The sequence below is a fragment of the Antrostomus carolinensis genome, unplaced genomic scaffold, assembly GCF_000700745.2.
Source record: "Antrostomus carolinensis isolate BGI_N321 unplaced genomic scaffold, ASM70074v2 scaffold4818, whole genome shotgun sequence".
NCBI lineage: Eukaryota > Metazoa > Chordata > Aves > Caprimulgiformes > Caprimulgidae > Antrostomus > Antrostomus carolinensis.
This window is the reverse complement of record NW_010332132.1, coordinates 24,027-41,574: the sequence shown is the minus strand read 5'-3', so window position 1 is coordinate 41,574 and position 17,548 is coordinate 24,027. Positions and strand designations below refer to the sequence as shown.

The 17,548-nt window shown below is 37.1% G+C and overlaps 1 protein-coding gene across 1 annotated transcript in view; it reads left to right on the top strand.

Annotated features, from left to right (window-relative positions):
* Window positions 1–17,548, top strand: part of LOC104529158 (cullin-4A) — a gene marked incomplete at its 5' end in the record, with an annotated part of 40,239 nt that overhangs the window by 4,270 nt on the left and 18,421 nt on the right. Inside the window, 7 exons of the mRNA XM_010173373.1 lie at window positions 1,100–1,203; window positions 4,300–4,369; window positions 6,316–6,389; window positions 7,916–8,078; window positions 10,519–10,608; window positions 11,945–12,027; window positions 15,152–15,219. Coding sequence (XP_010171675.1) covers window positions 1,100–1,203; window positions 4,300–4,369; window positions 6,316–6,389; window positions 7,916–8,078; window positions 10,519–10,608; window positions 11,945–12,027; window positions 15,152–15,219 — 652 coding nt within the window. The remainder of the gene's footprint in view (window positions 1–1,099; window positions 1,204–4,299; window positions 4,370–6,315; window positions 6,390–7,915; window positions 8,079–10,518; window positions 10,609–11,944; window positions 12,028–15,151; window positions 15,220–17,548) is intronic.

Genomic DNA, 17,548 nt, shown 5'->3' with positions numbered 1-17,548 from the left:
TCCAGCTCCTTTGGATAATTTTGTATGAAGCCCTGAATGGCCAAAAATACTTAGGGTAAACTTCACAGTTCTCACTGAACATTTGGCTGTCTTCATTGTGATTCATTTCAGATGCTGTGGTCTATTAATAAAATAATTTATTGAAATACAGCACACAAGTTAAAGTGTGCCTGGAACAAAGTCTAAATATAGGCAGTGGTATCAGGCAAGGCTACGTTTTATTTTTGGCATTCTCATTGAGTTTCTTGTGAGGAAAAAATGTTAGTGTAAGACAACGTAATTACTGTGCAACTGAACAGCAGTATTCTAGAGATGGCCAGAGCTGTCTCGGCATAGTCTAGGTCAGCTGCATAACAACTCAATTTACATTAATTTACTGACCACAAGAACATTTGGTTTTGGGCAGGATCAGTCTTCTTAGTCAGCTATGGATAAATACTCAACTAAATCCCATGACATCCAAAAAAATCAATTCAGGTCTTTATTTAACATTTACTGTGGGATTTTTTTGTTTTTCTTTAGTTTTTCCCCTCGGTTTATATACCTTAGCTTCAGTGTGTGAATCAGTGGAAATGTTCAAAAAGAATTAAGTTAATAAAATTATGGGAAAACAGCTGTATTCATTTACTGTTTAGAGAGAGTGGTTGAAATGTCTTCCTTAAAGTTATTAAGAAATGAAAATATTTGGTATGATTGTGTCCCCCCCAGAAAAGGTGCATGTGTGTGTGTGCTGGAGGATGCACAAAATGAACCTACAGGAAGAATTCTGCTGCTGAGCAGTATTCATGGGAGGAAAATTCTTGTAATGTTTAACAGCACATCTGAAATAGGACCCAGATGGTGATGGTGGACCTTGTTTGTATATGAAATATGGCAGTATAAAAAGGGACCAAAATCAGAAAGGAATAATGAAGTCTTAATTTTTCTACATGTTTTGGATAATTCCGTTTCGATAATTTGTTTTTGTGCATAGCTTGGACAGATAATACTGTTTTGTTTTGGTTTTTTTTCTCTTTGTTGTTGGCCTTGATTACACAGGCACAAAAATTTGTGGTTTTTTTAAATCTCATTCATAATATTTTTTTTGTTTGTTTTTTAGGCTGTTGAAAATCTCTGTTCTTACAGAGTCTCTGCTACACTGTACAAACAGCTGCGACAAGTCTGTGAAGATCATGTGAAAGCACAAATCCTTCAATTCAGAGAATATCCTTTTCTCACACACAGAAGTGGTTAGAATGGTTAGTTTAAATAATTATTTTTTTAAAACAACACTTTGCAAAATTTACACTAGTAATTGCCAATGTGTTAAAGAGGTTCTTTGTTGACCGCTTATGTATTTTCAAATCAGGCATAAGCAACTTTAGTCATCGGGATGAATAATTTTTGCGTGCAGATAAGTAGCATGCTAATAACAATTTACTTACAATTTTAATAGGAATGCAAATTTTAAACCTAATCTAGAAAATGTCAGTAGCGCTATGAGATTTAACAGCAGGAGTGGATTTTCATGGCAGGTGAGTAGAGGAGATGCTTACAGAAACAATGGTTTAGAAAAATAAGAAAAAATAACTGCAGTAGTTCTTAACTGCAGCATCTTCTGTAATAGAGTTCTTGAACATAGAGTCTACCTATTTGACCAGTAATAATTACTGGTCAGCAGCAATGTGTCATGGAGCCATTCAACAAGCCCTTTAGCTATCTCATGTCTACCTTGGGAGGTTCTTGGGAGAGCACTCTTAAGTTCAGGAGATGTCCTTGTTTTTAGCTGAGACACAGCTCAGTTTCTTTTTAGTAGCTAGAATAGCACTGTATTTTGGTTTCAGCCTGGGATTTGTTATGAGAGAAACGTTGATATTTCCATTATTAAATTGTTCTTATCTCAACCTATGAGCCTTCTTATCCTTACCCCCCCAATCCTCTCCCCTATCCTCTGGGGGTAGGGGAGTGAGTGAATGGCCATGTTTGTCTGCTAGCCAAGGGCTAGCTAGGTGAAACCACCACAGGAGCTCACTTGACTGTATTAGGATGCACAGTAACATGAAGTTTAATGGTAAATTTCCTGGTAGTTTTCTCAAGTTAAATTGCTGGGCTTTTTTTCTGGCTGAACTGGTCACAGAAGTACCTATAGATCTTCTCTGGGCACTTGGGTGTAGCCAGGGCTGTTTTCTGAATCTTACTGTGCTTTTTGTGCTGAGACTTCTTTATGTGATAGTTGTCCTTTGTTTAATAGCCATGGGATTGTGCTTGCTTAGGCAGTTGATAAATAGAGTCTACGCCCACCTGGCTGTCCCCATGTTCCTGGAGAGTGCCTTTGCAAGCAGATGCTGTTGAGTGCCATACTGAACAGATACTACGGTACTTTTGGTGCTAGCAGTGTTTCCTAGGTCTCTGTGTGTATTTTATTAGCAGAAAATGATAGGTTGAAATAGAAAGAAGCACGGGACTGAGGCCGAGAAAGAACTTTCTTTCCAGATGAACGCCTTAAATGTGCTTTGAATTGTGACTCTTGGTTTCTCAGTTCACTGCATTCCCCAGGCAGGTGCTTACACTCATAAAGAAGTATATTTTTTCCTCCTCTGTTATCTAGCTAAGTTCCAACATGGTTTTGTCTTGTTTTTTTTGAGTCCTAGTTAAGGACTTCTACATAGCATGTAAGAACCGTTGATACATAAATCAGCATTGTGAATTCACCTTTTATATGGCAGCTTGTTTTTTTTTTTTCATTACATTTACTTTGATGCATTTAAAATCACATCTAACTAAAAAGTACATTAGTCAGTACAGTAGTGGGATAGTTTCACCGGACCAGCCCATGGCTAGCAGCCAACACAGCCATTCACCCACTTCCCCCCACCCCCTGGAGATAGGGGAGAGGATTGGGGGACAAGGGTAAGGAGGCTTGTAGGGTGAGATAAGAACAATTTAATAATAGAAATAATATAAAACTTAACATAATACTAATATTAAAATAGTAGTGATAATTGTAACAGTAACAAAATATGCCAATGAGTGATACCCAGTGCAACTGCTCACACCCACCGACCGAGCCCGGCCCGTTCCCAGATAACGATCCCGGAGGAGCGACAATCCGGAACCGAAACCGCAATCCCGGCAGAGCGAGAGCCCGAGCGAAAGCCAGAGAGAGCTAAAGAGGAAGAGACCCTCACTGATATACTGGACATGACGTGATATGATATGGAATACCCCATTGGCATATCCAAATGCCAAATTAGCTTATTAATTTAAATATTCCTTGCCCGCTTAGATCTTGTGCTTGTGGACTAACAGAACACAAAGTCCTTCACTTCCAGTGACAAAAATTAAAACACTGGTATGTTATGAGTGTTTCTCTCATAACAAGTCCCAGGCTGAAAAGCAAATACAGCACTATTCCAGCTACTAAAAAGAAACCCAGCTCTGTTCCAGCTAAAAACCAGGACAATATGTCTCTTAAACGTAACTGATCTCTAAGGTCCAAATCTTACAGTCTGCTTTAAAGCAGTACAGTCAACCAACTTTTGCATCCCTGGCTTTTCAGACTTCAGAATATCTTCTAAAGAGATGTTTTAAAACTTTGCTTTCTCCTCACCTCTGACAGAACCTGTGGTTTGGAGAGTTGGGAATTTTATATTTTACAGATTTACAACTTTATATCCTAAGAGCATGAGATCAGATTAATCAGATTTGGCCAAAGGAAGTTGCAAATTATACTGTGCAGGAAGGAAAGGTAAAGCCTCATTTGGATTTACTTATGTGATACATTAGAATTCTGTTATTCATAAATAAGTCGGATCTGTTGTGTAACAAGGAAAACTCTATAGTTTACTTAGGGAGACCTGGAGATGTATATGAAAAGAGTGGTATTTGGATTTGTTGAGGATTATTTAGAACTGTAACTGCTTTTAAGAGATTAGGGTCACTCCTGTTGTGCACAGTGTGAACTCATTAAACAAACAAAATAAACCTTTCTATCCCTCTCACCTCAGTTGGTGACGAGGTTGTTTTTGACACTGGTGGGATTTCTTGTTTAAATCTATATCAAAGTTATATGGTACAGCCACTACATGGTATTACTGAAGAACAGTGAGTATTATTCTTGAAAACATAGGGAGGCTTTTTGGAGAACTGCCAGCTCCTCTGCTGGACAGAAGCTCTGCAATTAACTCTTTGTCCCTGGGCAGTCCCAGTAACATTGGAATATCCCACAGAGCAGCTTTGCTTAATGGCTGGCAAAGACCATCTCCAGAATCTGCCTTCCAAAGATAGCAGCAAGCTAGTTTTCCTTAATAGGTGCTGTACAGATTCTCTGGATAGTCTTTTATTTTTAAAGAAGATAAATAAATGCTGGCAAGATCATTGCAGACAAATGGTAAGTTGAATGTTTGTTCAAAATACATATCCTTGAGATGTGAAGTCTGGCAAAAAGGAGTTTGTCATGGTTTTAACTTGAGACTGCTTTGCACCTCCTCCTCCAAGTTTCAGCGTAGCTTTTCACTTTCCCCTTCGCTAGCTGTGGGCAGTTTTGTTGTTTCATGTTCTGGTGTGTTGACTCTGACTTTCATAGGTTTCATATGAAGTTGGAATATCACTCAGAAGTACATTGACACCTGTTTTCTACGGGTGGAAAGAAAAACTAACTAGGCTATGCTGAAATTTTTTGCTGTTTGTAATTTTAAGTAGTTGGAGAATCCACAGTCTTTGCTTTCAGACAGTTCCAAAAACTGGGTTAATTTGTGACCTTATTTTTTTAAATTATTTTTACAAAGCCAAGATTATTAACCTGACTATAGGGCTAAGAAACAAGAAGATTAAAGAACTGAAACTCTCCTTCTTTCTGCCGTTCTTGTCCCTTACCTTCATGATGAATTATGTTACAGAAAAAATCCTCTCTCAAAGACACTCCATGTGAATTGTCCCTTTAAGAATGCTTCATTATAACTCTAAACCAGCATTTTACAATGAGTTTTCATTGTGTTGTCACTTACCTTTGGCTACAGATGCCCCAAATGGTTGAATTTCTGTTTTCATTCCTTGAATCCACCCCTGCTCTCCTCTCCCCTGTAGAGAATGGGCAGAGGTTTGTGGTTTTTATCTGAAATAAAAATGGAAAGCTTTATGGAAATTATTCAAAACAAATTCAACAGTCTGATGAAAATAGAGTTGAAGTTTATTGCCTTTAAAATGTAATTAAACTGGACCTGTGTTTTTGTAAAAAGGCTTTTACTATGAACTCTGTTCACTGTAACTGCTTTTGAGCATTCTTTTTTTTTGCCCCCCCTCAAAGCCACAACTCATAGCAAGTGGCTTTCTTGCCAATGCGCTGAGTTAGCACTCATGGTATTTAAGAAAATAAATCAGCTTCGCTGCTATTTTACTTTAGTGTGCTTGGCCAGAAACTGTGGCAGCTTCTGAATTGCTTTAGAAGCAATGACGTCTTTTAGGGGAGGAGCAGGTGGACAGCTGGGGATAGAAATCTCTGTAGCTGAACTGGGGATGAGTTTTTACTGACATCCTGAGTTATGCTAAACTGAAAGCTGGGTGGCCTTTTTATGAGCAAAGTTAAAAATGGATTTTGAATGTGAAAGAATAATAAGCTAAAAACCCACATCCTTCTCCCACTTTTTTAATTTTAAAAAAGATAATATATTTTTATACTTCCTTCCCCTGTTAGAATTAATGTATCTCTATTTTTGGTTGCCCAGAGAAGTTGTGGATGCCTCCCTCCTCCCTGGAAGTGTTTAAGGCCAGGTTGGATGTGGCTTTGAGCAACCTGGTCTAGTGGAAGGTGTCCCTGCTGATGGCAGGGGGGGTTGGAACTAGATGATCTTTAAGGTCCCTCCCAACCCAAACCATTCTATGATTCTATGATTTTTCTGTTGAACGTTGGCAGCCAACTTTTATTATGAAAAGATCTATTGCATAGCTTATTACTTTCTCTTCTTAAGGCTTCCTTTTTAAAAAATCAAAAACCATGGCAGCATGCTATTTCAGGGTGTTTACTGAATGTCCTGGTGGTACTGGTTGAATGGCTTATGTAGCTCAGTAGCACTAAAACTCATAACAAGCTAATAAAACTATTTAGTTAATGGTTATGAATTTGAAAACTGTCTTGGATGTACTTGGTAATGCTGCTTAGTAATAGTATTGACATCAATAAATTGCGTATCAGTGGCTGTACAAGTCACCACAAAAGTTGAAAATACATGCATCAGCAATTAAAGTGCATGTCTATGTGATGTAGTTTTTCAGAAGTTGCTTTATAATTTAAGACACCACATGATGGTGAAGAGAAGCATTTTCTGTATATATTTTCAGATCATGATCAGAAGCATTTTCTTATTTTTGGATCGTACTTATGTCCTTCAGAATTCAATGCTTCCTTCTATATGGTAGGTATCCATGTAAGTATTCCTTGAATCTTTAGAGTTTGAACATGCCATCATATTTGTAAAGGCTGAAAGTAAATTTCTTGCATTATATCTGATCTGTGTAATAGGTCTCTAAAATTTTGTGTTAATTTTTGGAAATATATGTATTGGTGTATGCATGTGTCATTTCCTCCTTCCCCAGGAATAGTCATTGTAAAGTGAGGGTAAAAGAAACGAAATGTCTGTGAACATATACTTAAAAGTCAAGGCATACATATAGCTGTAGTTGTCACAGCCTGGGTGAGGCTGGCTGTGTGGGGAACCTCCTTGGGCTGCTGACTCTGCACCTTCACCCTGTGCCCAGCGTTACTTTAGGTGCTTCTGGTTCTGACAAAATTCAGTTCTCAACTTCTTGCTTTTTTTTTTTTTAAGTAAGTCGGATACACTGAGAAGGTGCAGATCACCTTTCCAGCACTGGCCTCTTGAGGGTCGAGACATGTGGCTCAGGGCATTGAGGTGAAAGACAGCTCCCCTAGATGCTGCTGTACTTTCAGCACGCTGCAGTCACAACTTTGGGCATTTAGTTTTTCACCATCTCTTCTGAGGAGCATTTTATATCATAGCCTGAGCAAAAAATACCCAGGCTTTGCTGAAAATTTCTGGTATCAGTACTCTGTCTTCAGAAAAAAAAAAAAAAAAAAAAAAAAAAAAGAAGAAAAGATGTAAAGTACTGAAGTAAGAGCATGCCCTTTCCCTGCCTGGCTGGCTTATGTGCTCTCAGGAGTTCCTCAGGTTGTCTGAGGAACCTGCCATCCTTGCTCATCCTATGGATGTCTTTCTTCCCGACCTCTGCAGCAGTTTTCCTCCAACTCTTAGGCTTCCCTTTACTGAATGTCATTGAAGAGGTCTGTTCATACTTTGTGTCTTTTTTTTTCATACCGGGAAAATTTCCTTGAGTGAAATCCTGATGTATGTGAAGCTGTTGGAGATAACAAGTTTTATCAAATATTCCTCTGTTTTCCTTGGCCAAGACAATGCTTAATTATTGTCGTCTTTGTGGCATGGAGGCACCATTCCTTATCATCTTGGTATGGAACAAGTCTCATTCAGGTGGTCAGTCATAAGGTCCTAAACACATACAGGACTCATACTTTCAAACCAAATTTGTAAATTACACATAGATTGACTGATCCAGGCAATCTTAGGTTAAGGTATATGTTCAGATTTTTAAAATTATTTTTATGATAGCAATTTTCTTAATTAACAAATAATGTTATGCCTATTACGTGAAATATGTACAGGGTGGTCACAGTTCTCAGCTGAAATGTGTGCATCTGGTAGCATGTGGCCTGGCACTTTAGTGATAATTCTTGTTACAGTTTTCTTAGTGGACAGCATCAGAGAGTATACACACCATTAATATATTCTCTCTCTGTATAATACGTATATACTGTATATATTTTGTATGTATATATTTTTCTCAAACTGAGATACAGACTTTGGAAAAGAATCATCAGTGTGATTATTAATTTTCAATATTCACCCAGGGATATGGGGCTAGAGTTATTTCGCAATCACGTCATTAGTGACAAGCAAGTTCAAAACAAGACTATTGATGGAATCCTCCTGCTGATTGAGCGAGAGCGGAATGGGGAAGCTGTGGACAGGAGTTTGCTGCGGAGTTTGCTGAGCATGCTGTCTGATCTGCAGGTGAGTGCATTAAACTTCACTTTGTAATGGTACATTTAGAAACAGAGTTGGGACTTTTCTAGTTTGCGTGTGGTACAGAAATAATTTTGTCTTTTTGTAAATGTGCTTCAAAATCTGTCTGTTAGACTGATAAGGTTTCCTTTTCTTTACTCGGTGCACAATGTTTCATTCTGTTTTTGTAAATGAGACCTCTGCCTGTTTTTCTTAGCTGATGTAGTGACCTACAGACTCTTAAATAATAGGTTTGCAAGTCTTTTAGTATGTGCAATGCTTTATCTGTCTTAATCACTGGTTTTCTAGTCCTAGTGCTGGTTGAATGTAGCAACCAAAAAAGACCTCCTCTGTCACTGTTTGGGAGTCCAGATTCCTGGGTCTGTATCACAAAAACATCACTGCATTGGCAACTTCTTAGCAGAAATGCCAAGGTTAGAATGAGATGCGAAGTTAAGGCCAAATAGATAAGGTCAATCTGTAACCTCCTGGAACTTTGTATTAGCTGTGGTTACTAAGTAACCAAACAGAATGAAAAGTGTTGTGCTTCTGACTCTGGCATAGGTTATTCTCTGGTCAACATTGCATCTTTGTATGATGTGCAATAAAACTTAGGAGCTGTCTTTCACTCTTACAAACTGTTGAGGTCGCTCTGTTCCCAGCTGGTGTGCAGTGTTATCGAACTAGCTGAAGGTTTAGAAAAGAGTTTGAAGAGGAAGATAGCATAAAATAGCCCTTTTTGGTCAGGCAGCTTACCTGCTCTTCTGCCTTTCATGTTAACCCTCTAGGGTTTCATCCATAACTTTCTCTAGTGTACCAGAAAAATTAGTAACTAATTATTCTGTTCAAGAGAAAAGACAAACTCCTGTCAATGATTTTTCAGATCACATAACCTGGAGGTACGGATCTGATTTGTGTGCTTTTCCCTGCTTTTTTTCCCCATTGTTATTTGCTAAGTTTCTCTGACTGGGTCAGCTTTTTCTAGGCATCGACTTTTTAACATTTATTATTTTTTAACAAAGTACTCTGCTAGCTAAAGGTAAACTTTCACCTTTATTGGATCCTTCTTAGAGAACTGGATTTAAGTCTGCCTTCTACTTCGTTGACTCAGAAGTGTAGTTTTCTTTTTTCACTAGGAAAGCTAGCCTAATCTAATCTCTTCTTTTATAATATCTGTAGCTTCACTGAGACAGAGATGTACTCATAATCTTGTAGTTATATGCCAGGATCTCTACTTCTCCCTCTTTTGACATAAGTTAGCTTCTGGAGAAAGATTAATTAATTAAGCAAATCTTATATTTCAGTTGAAAACAATGAATCTCCTACTCATTCCTGATTTTTAAGCAATTATGCAGTTGAGGCCCAGCCCTGCTTGCATAAATCCTGTTCTATAGCTGTTTCCTATTGTAGAGCTTTACACGTTTTATGCAGAAAATAGTTCCATATACTGTTATGTTAATGTTTTTCCAGTTATCCCAAAGGAAAGGAAAGTAAGAAATTAAATCTAGTATTTGATTCTGTTGAATGTGGAGCTTGTGTAAACATGAGTTGATGTCTACTTGTGATGCTGAATTAGTGAACTGATATGCTCTGAATGCTTGTCAAGCCAGGGGTTTCATATTTAAGTTTGCATTGAAAAAAATGAAGCTTTTAAGAGTCCTTAAGATAAAAAAATATGTCAGAATGTAATGAATTTTACAGCTCTACTGTATATTTTTTTAATAAATATTTTTTTCTATTCGTCCACCACACTCACGGAATCTTTTCTTTTAATTTTCACTGACTGTCCCTCTGTTTACATGTTATTCCCTCGCAGCCTTCTCCAGACTGTATTAACTATTTTATATAATTGTCCTTTCAAACTTACCTATTTTCTGTACTAAACTGTTAATCATTATGCAGAAATTTTTTTATGTCTGTGATTGTTGTTGGTGCCCTTTTTACACACCTTTTCCCTTCCCTGGAGAAAGAGTTCATTTTTCATGGGCCACAGAGGTAAATCTGGCAGATCTGAAGATGCGTTACTGAGCATATTATTAGTTTACTGATGGGAATTACCTGTTTTGTGCCAATGTTTCACTAGTTGGAAGTGTTTTATTATTTTTTTGCCACAGAAATATCAGTGAGAATCTTAAGCTCAGGTGGATTGGATGTCATTGCTGTGCTGTGGTGTTGGGCTGTGTGCCTTAAACAGAAGCCTGTCAATGTAGACGATTTGAGTACTGATGACTGAAACACTCTGTTGCTGCACTGGGATGTCAGCTTTGATCTCAGTCTTTCTAAAACCAGTGGGCAAACGGAGAACTTCTGTGTTAATGTAATGTTACTCTGACCCTTCCTATAACTCTGTGCGTTCTTGAGATTTTACTTGCCCTCTGTGCCTGACAACCAAAATATGCAACCTTTACTGGCAGCTTAATGTAAGTAACTAAATTAATTTCTTGAACAGGTTTACAAGGAATCATTTGAACAGAGGTTTCTGGAAGAGACAAATTGCTTATATGCCGCGGAAGGCCAAAGATTAATGCAAGAAAGAGAGGTAGGTGTATGCTGTAGGTGATTGCTTTTATGTTAGTTAAAACCTCTAGTAGTGAACACATTAATATTCACTGAAATTCACTGGTACCCAGCTACACATTTACACATTCATATGTTTTGATACGCACCACAGTATCGTATCAAAGGGAAGAGCAGAATCCAGATTGCCTTGGTGCTTGAAATATATAATTAAGGCTGGAGAAACCCGGTGACATTTGGTGTAGCTAAAGTCACACTACCAGAAAGGCATTTCCACATAAAACCATCAATATTGTTTTGTCCAAGAGCTGCAAAATATCCACTGGCATCATTTTACTATGTGGTTAATGCCCAAGTAAATCTTTTACTTTTTTACTATTTTGTTGCATTTATTTTGCTGTTTTGTTTCTTTTCCTTTCTAGTTAAATAGACTTAAGACATTTTTGTTTTCTGTCCTCTTGAGATAAAACTATGTTCTGCAGTGTGCAGCCTGCAAATGTGGTTATCTCTGAAAATGTATATCAAAAGATGTTGTTTCTTGGTGGTCTAAAATACAGAAGATTACCTTTATTAATTCCATTTTAACACTGAGTCTCTACAAACATTTCGAAAACACCTGTTTACATTGCACTGAGGTGAATCCTTGTGTCCAATCCTGCTCCATCCACCTTATTCCTTGGCATTCCGCTGGGACCTGTGGTGAAATGCTTCAGCAGAAGTTTTGAAACAAAGAGTCTTACTGCTTTTATACACCTAGTAGAAAGCTGTGGAAGAACACAAAAGGAGCGAGGCCCTAACTTATACAGTGCATACATGTACGTGTTTATGCATGTGCACAGAATGCATGCACATATATGCACATACATGCAGACGTACGTGCATGTGTATGTTGGTGCATACATGTAGGTATATGCACAACTGTTTTGATGATTTGAAGCCTGAGTTTCATACCTGTGTCATAACGTGATAAATGTGACAGCCGCCCATAGGGGCAGATACCTTGCTGGACAAACTGCCATTGAAATAATAGAACTCTGTGGTTCACACCAACTGCAGATCTGCTCCATGATATTTGAAGGGCTGACCTAACTCAGGAGCCTTTTGAGAAAAAACTAACTTCCTCTGAAAAATTTTCTTTTTCTGTTCCTTTCTGTCAGGTGTGGTTATAATACTTTGAATATGAAGTAACATTGTTCAGTAAAAATATAGACTGTGTAGTATGTAACAACATTCTGGTGAAACAGTCCTCTCCAAGTTGTACTCTCTTCAAATTTGTAATTCCAAATAATTGTAATGGAACAAGATTATCTGCCTTTCATACTTTTGCAGTTGAACGTGGCGTTCTCTTCTCTCGCTAGGTCCCAGAATACCTTCACCATGTTAATAAACGTTTGGAAGAAGAAGGTGACAGAGTAATAACATATTTAGACCATAGCACACAGTGAGTACAAATTTTATCATTCTTGGCATAAGTGGAGCATCTGTCATAAAACAGTGTGATTATCCTTGGTTGTAGAGACACAGAGATTGTTTCCATGTTATCTTACAGGTATCCTTTTGACAGCACTTGCGATCCAGCTTGGGGTTTTAAGATTTTATTTTTATCAAAACTGATTTCTTTAAAATCAAAACACACTCTGAGTGAGAGGGGAAAGATTTGTCCAGAAAGATATATCAGTATAAATTGAAATTAACAAAACATTATATAATAACTCAAATTTGCATTATCAAAGTAGTAGCTGATTTTAACTGTTCATGTGCTGATAATCACTACAAATCACTTAAGGGAAAGAAAGATTTATTAGGAAAAAAAAAAAAAAAAAAAAAAAGGAAAGAATAAGTTAAATTATGGCAAGGATACAGACCATGAACATCACTCATGAGCAGTCCAGGATGTGAATTTACAGTACATCAGCTTTGGTGCAGCTGCTGCCAATGTATTGTGCAAGGTAGCTTGTCCTGTTTTCACTCAGGTGTTGAGTAATAGCGTGTGTTTTGCTAGGGTACGAATGTGCATTCAGAAAGTGCTGTGCAGAGTCAATTACATGCTGTAAATCCACGTGTAATTTGTCCTGCACTAAGCTGTTGCATTTTTTTTTAATAAAGAACATAACTTTTTATTTTTTTGTTTTCTAGATGATGTATTGGCATTTCATTGGGTGTTAAAAGGATAACGCTGAATAAAAATTACCTTTTTAACTTACCATTTTCTTCAGATATATTTTATATATGCATCTGTATACACACTTGTGCATGCCTTGCATGTCATAATACATACTTGAACTTGAATCTTTTTTCTGTAAATGCTGATTGCAGGGTGACTAGCTTTTTCAGGCAAAATCAGTCACATGAAAATAAATGGAAGTATTTCTCTATATACAGTTAAAGCATATAAATATATTTATTTACTCTAAGTTAAAAAGTGGGTTGATATAATTATATTTTCAGTGTGTCTAGGTGTAAATTAAGTCCTTGCTTTGAATCTAGTCCTTAGTTAAAGACTTAGGAACCTACTTTCGGGAGGCTTCACAATGATTTCTTTTCTTTGCATTAAGAAACAGCAGCTCTCAAAATTAGTGCCCTTGAGTTGTTCTGAGGTCATACTGTCTCTCCAGGTGTGCATGAAAAGAGCAGAAAGGATGTTAAATTTAGTTACTAGGTTTGATCTTGAGATGGAAATGATCCTTCCAGGACAAAACTGTCATGGGAAACAACATTCAAAATACTTCAAATTTGTGCAACACACGGAGAGTGTGTTGTTGCAGCCTGTAGAGTGATTTTCTCAGCCTGTCAGTACATGCCTCTTTGTGGACAGCTGACCAGAATAAGGATGTCTGCTGGTTGGTCAGTAGATGACTGAGCTAGGTGACTTTGAAGCCATACAGAAGGTACCTTCAGGCTCATTCCTCAGCTAGCAATCAAGATAAATACTCGTTCTGTCTGTCTGCTTGTTAGGAAATAGCACTTTGCTTCTAAGTCTCAAACAGGCCAATTATCCTCACTTCCCCTGTAGGCAGAATAAGTCTGCCAGGGCTCCTTCTGCTGTTGGAGACAGTCAGCAGCTGTAGATAGCAGTAGTTGGAAGTTTCAGAGAATGTGCAAGGGACCATAAAAATGGCTGTATGTGTCAAGACCAAGGATCTGTAACTGGTATTTCATGTTTGCTTATGACTACTCAAGGGGAAGAATAGAGTAAGTGCATGTGATGCCCTGGTACTGTCCTCGTGCCTGCCTGTTCTCAGCACAGGATATTTTATGTGGTTTGTCTGTTTAGTATTATTCAACAGATCTCTTCCAGGTACTTGTGCTTGTCTCACTGGGATTCCTGTAAGCTTTTCTATCTGTGCCATCCTTTGGCAAAGCATTCCACCAGTGCAGTAGCCACCACATGATAAATCACTTCCTTTTGTTTAAGCCTGGCTCCCAGTACTATCACTGATGACCCCAGCTCTTTGGAAGGGAAAGTGATCAGTCAGTTCCCTTCCACCTTTTCCCTGCCTGTCAGTGCACTGTATCCTTCCTAAACCATCCCTTTCCCAGAAAGAACAGCCCCAACACGTGTAGGTTTTTTTCTTGCAGCTGCTGCTGCATACTTGGATCATTCCTGTTCTCTTCTCTGAACCTTTCCAAATTTTAATTTAATCTTTCAAGATGAAAGGAGTAAAACTGTATATTGTGTGGAAGGTCAGGCAAGTAATTGGTGGGGTGTTTCAGGAAAAATGGTGTTTTAGCAAAGGCAGAGACATAAAGTGGCTGCCTCTATATGAATGGCTTCCATCAATCTGAGTTGAGCACCTCTCCTAGAAAACCTAAATTAAGGCCTGAGAACGAGTTTTATAAAAATGTAACGCAGAAAGAAGTGTTTGTTCTTTTGTTGTCATGTGTTAAAAAATCAAAGAAGTTTCAATATTGGAATTAGTTATCCCTTTGCACTTCAGGCATTTCTTTCTTCTCTTAGGCTATAAAGGATGGAAAGGAAAACTTGCCATTTTTTTTTTTTTCAGTCCTGTCTGATGCAAATGTATCAAACAAATATTTCAGTAATAGCAAAAAGTAGGGAAATTCAAGGAGAAATTCAAAATGTTTTGCAAATTTAAGTCTTGTGGTTCTTGCTCAATTTGTGCTTATGTAGGTGCATAATATGATTGGATGAAAAGTTTGACTTTTGAACATCACCAGCATGTGCTGTATTGGTTTGGAGTTCAAACCCTTGGAGGATTTTGTTGATTTGGTTGGCTGTTTTTTTCCAAGACAATGTCAATGTTACTTTTTCCCAGAAACTTTTTAATACTGATTTTTGGTATATGAGCTTTTGTCTGCTACTGTGTATGAACTTGCTTTTTAATATTCAAAAATGAGTTTCTTTTTTAATTACATACATTGTTTTTTGTTTTCTTTCTTGACTTATATTACGTGATATTTTTGTCGTAACTTGTGGCTTCCATTTTAAGTAGAAAATTGCTGATTTTTTGTATGATTATGTAAGTTATTCACAAATGTGCTGTGACAGGAGGCAATTTGCTTACACTGTAGTACTTCTAATATACTTTTCTTGCCTTATTTAGGAAACCACTCATTGCTTGTGTGGAGAAACAGCTACTAGGAGAACATTTATCAGCTATTTTGCAAAAAGGTATTTTTTTAAAAATTAATATAATCTCCAATAAGTCATACTCTGCAGTAACTATAGACTCCACAGATTTTATTTTAAGGAGATACATTAGCCATGGAAAAAACTTTACATGTTTTTTCACAGATACAGAAAGCCAGCTCTATAACATTGTTACACCTACTGTGACAAGTAAATTGTATGTGGGGAAACAAATATCTAAAATATAATTCTGTATTTGTAAAGGTTGCTAAACCCCCTAAATCTCCTTTAACTTGCAGCAGTGGGCTTAGGAATTAGACCTTTGTAACTGCTGGTTTCCTAGAATTATATAAACTTCCAAATTAGAACTGTGGTTACTGTCATCGCTTCTTTTATGTGATAATCACACAGTTCAGGTACAATAGCTTCACATATTCTTGTGACTGTATAGTTTGAGAATCATGAGTTATTGGAACTGACAATGTTCCAAGGGAATGAACCTTAGCATGCTTTTGTCTGTATTTTATCTTTTGTCTGGCAATTTCAGATACAAGCTGCTGTCTTCTTAGCAACTCCTTGTTCAGACGGTGTCTTCAAATCACCATATTTTCTTTGTTCCTCTTAACTTTTACTCCTTCTCTCTTTCAGTGAATTTCTGGGTTTGATCAGTATTCCCTGGTGTTTTAATACTTTAAATGATCCTTTCCTTTTCTTGCAGTAGCCATATTTTAGGTTTTAGATCCTCTAGCAAATTGTTCTTACATCTTTGTTTCCTTTACTGCTGCAAAAGAGATGTCCCTAGTAGCCTGGTATCTTCAGGCTCTGTCATGTCCATGTGTGTTAATACTTTTGGGTTGTTACACATACCCCTTTCACTTCTTTCTTCATCCCCTTTAAAGATAGATATATGCTCACATTTTCTCTGAACTACTCTGGGAACAGGTTATTTCACTGTTTTCAGTATATTTATAAAAACAAGCGTGATTACTCCATCTTAGCTATTCTTAAGCTTATCATAAACAGAAGGTAGGAATAATTATATTTTTGTTGATATATGTCAATTTTGCTTGCTCTTTAATCCAAGTATTATTTTGAAATAACTTTTCCAGTGACACATTTGCTTATCAGTTGGCTTAACCAGAAAGTATGTGGTCTTGTTTTAACCTGAACATTTTCTTGGTTTGTAATATATATGTACCATCCATGTAAATACGGAAAGATTTGCACATTTTTCTGGTTACTGTGTTTTAGGACTGTAGTATTGCTGGATTAGCTTCTGTATTCTACATCTGCACTTTAAAAAACAAAAAAAGAAAAAAAAGAGTAAGTCTAACATCACTTGACCTGCATAACTTTCTGCATTCATTTGATCCAGGGTACATTGTAATTCACTTATAACATTATAGTATTCCATGAAAGTAGAAGATACTGCCTTTTGTAAGTTTTTTTTTCCTTAAGAGAAGGCCCGTGATGAAGTCAGTTTGATACGGGGTGGGGGAAGCTTACAAATGCAGACTATGGATAAGAAACTTTTTTCTTGTATTATTACAAGTGCTGTTGACTAGATATCGGTGGGTTTTTTCCATTGTAATATTTTTTCCAAGGTTGTGGCAGTGCTTTATGGAAATTGTGTGAAGCCTTATCTCAGAGGACTTTCCTATATGTCTTTTTCAGTTGTCAAGTATATGACAAAATATTTATTTAAATCACACAGTTTATATGCCAGAGGAAGAAGGAAGGTTAAACTTTATAATTTATAACAAAGCAGTTAGTGTATTGGTATCTTTAAATGAGCAGGAAGTGAAGCTTGGACATGATGGAATGGGCCTTTCTGAATTCCCTGTTCAGTGCCAAAGAACATCAGTTACATGTATTCAAGACTTTGTAATCTGTCTTCCTATATACTTTTAAAGTACGCTTATTCTTCTTCTATCTCAATGTGGGCAAATTTTACCTGGCACCGTTCTTGAACTTTTTTTGCCTTTCTGAAGATGTAAGTTATAATATACAGTGAAAGTATTTTTAAGATGAAGAATATAGTAGAAAATGGGATAATTGGGTAGTGATTGAAAATCCTTCGTAATAAAATACCATTTTAAAATTGGAATTAATGAACATTATTTTTTGAAGTAGGACAATTGTACAATGTCAGCTACATTAATAATGTGAATTGCCAACCTGTGTAAACTCAAGCTTTCTGGATTTTAAAAAATGCCATAAATCTTTGATGTTACCTGCCCTTATTTCTAAAGCCTCTGTCACCAGCAGCAGACAATGTATCTCTGATTACACTGGGACTACATCATGTTCTCAAATGTAAAAATGTGTATGTAATTGTTGCGCTTCATGTTTTGCCTTGAACTTCACTTCC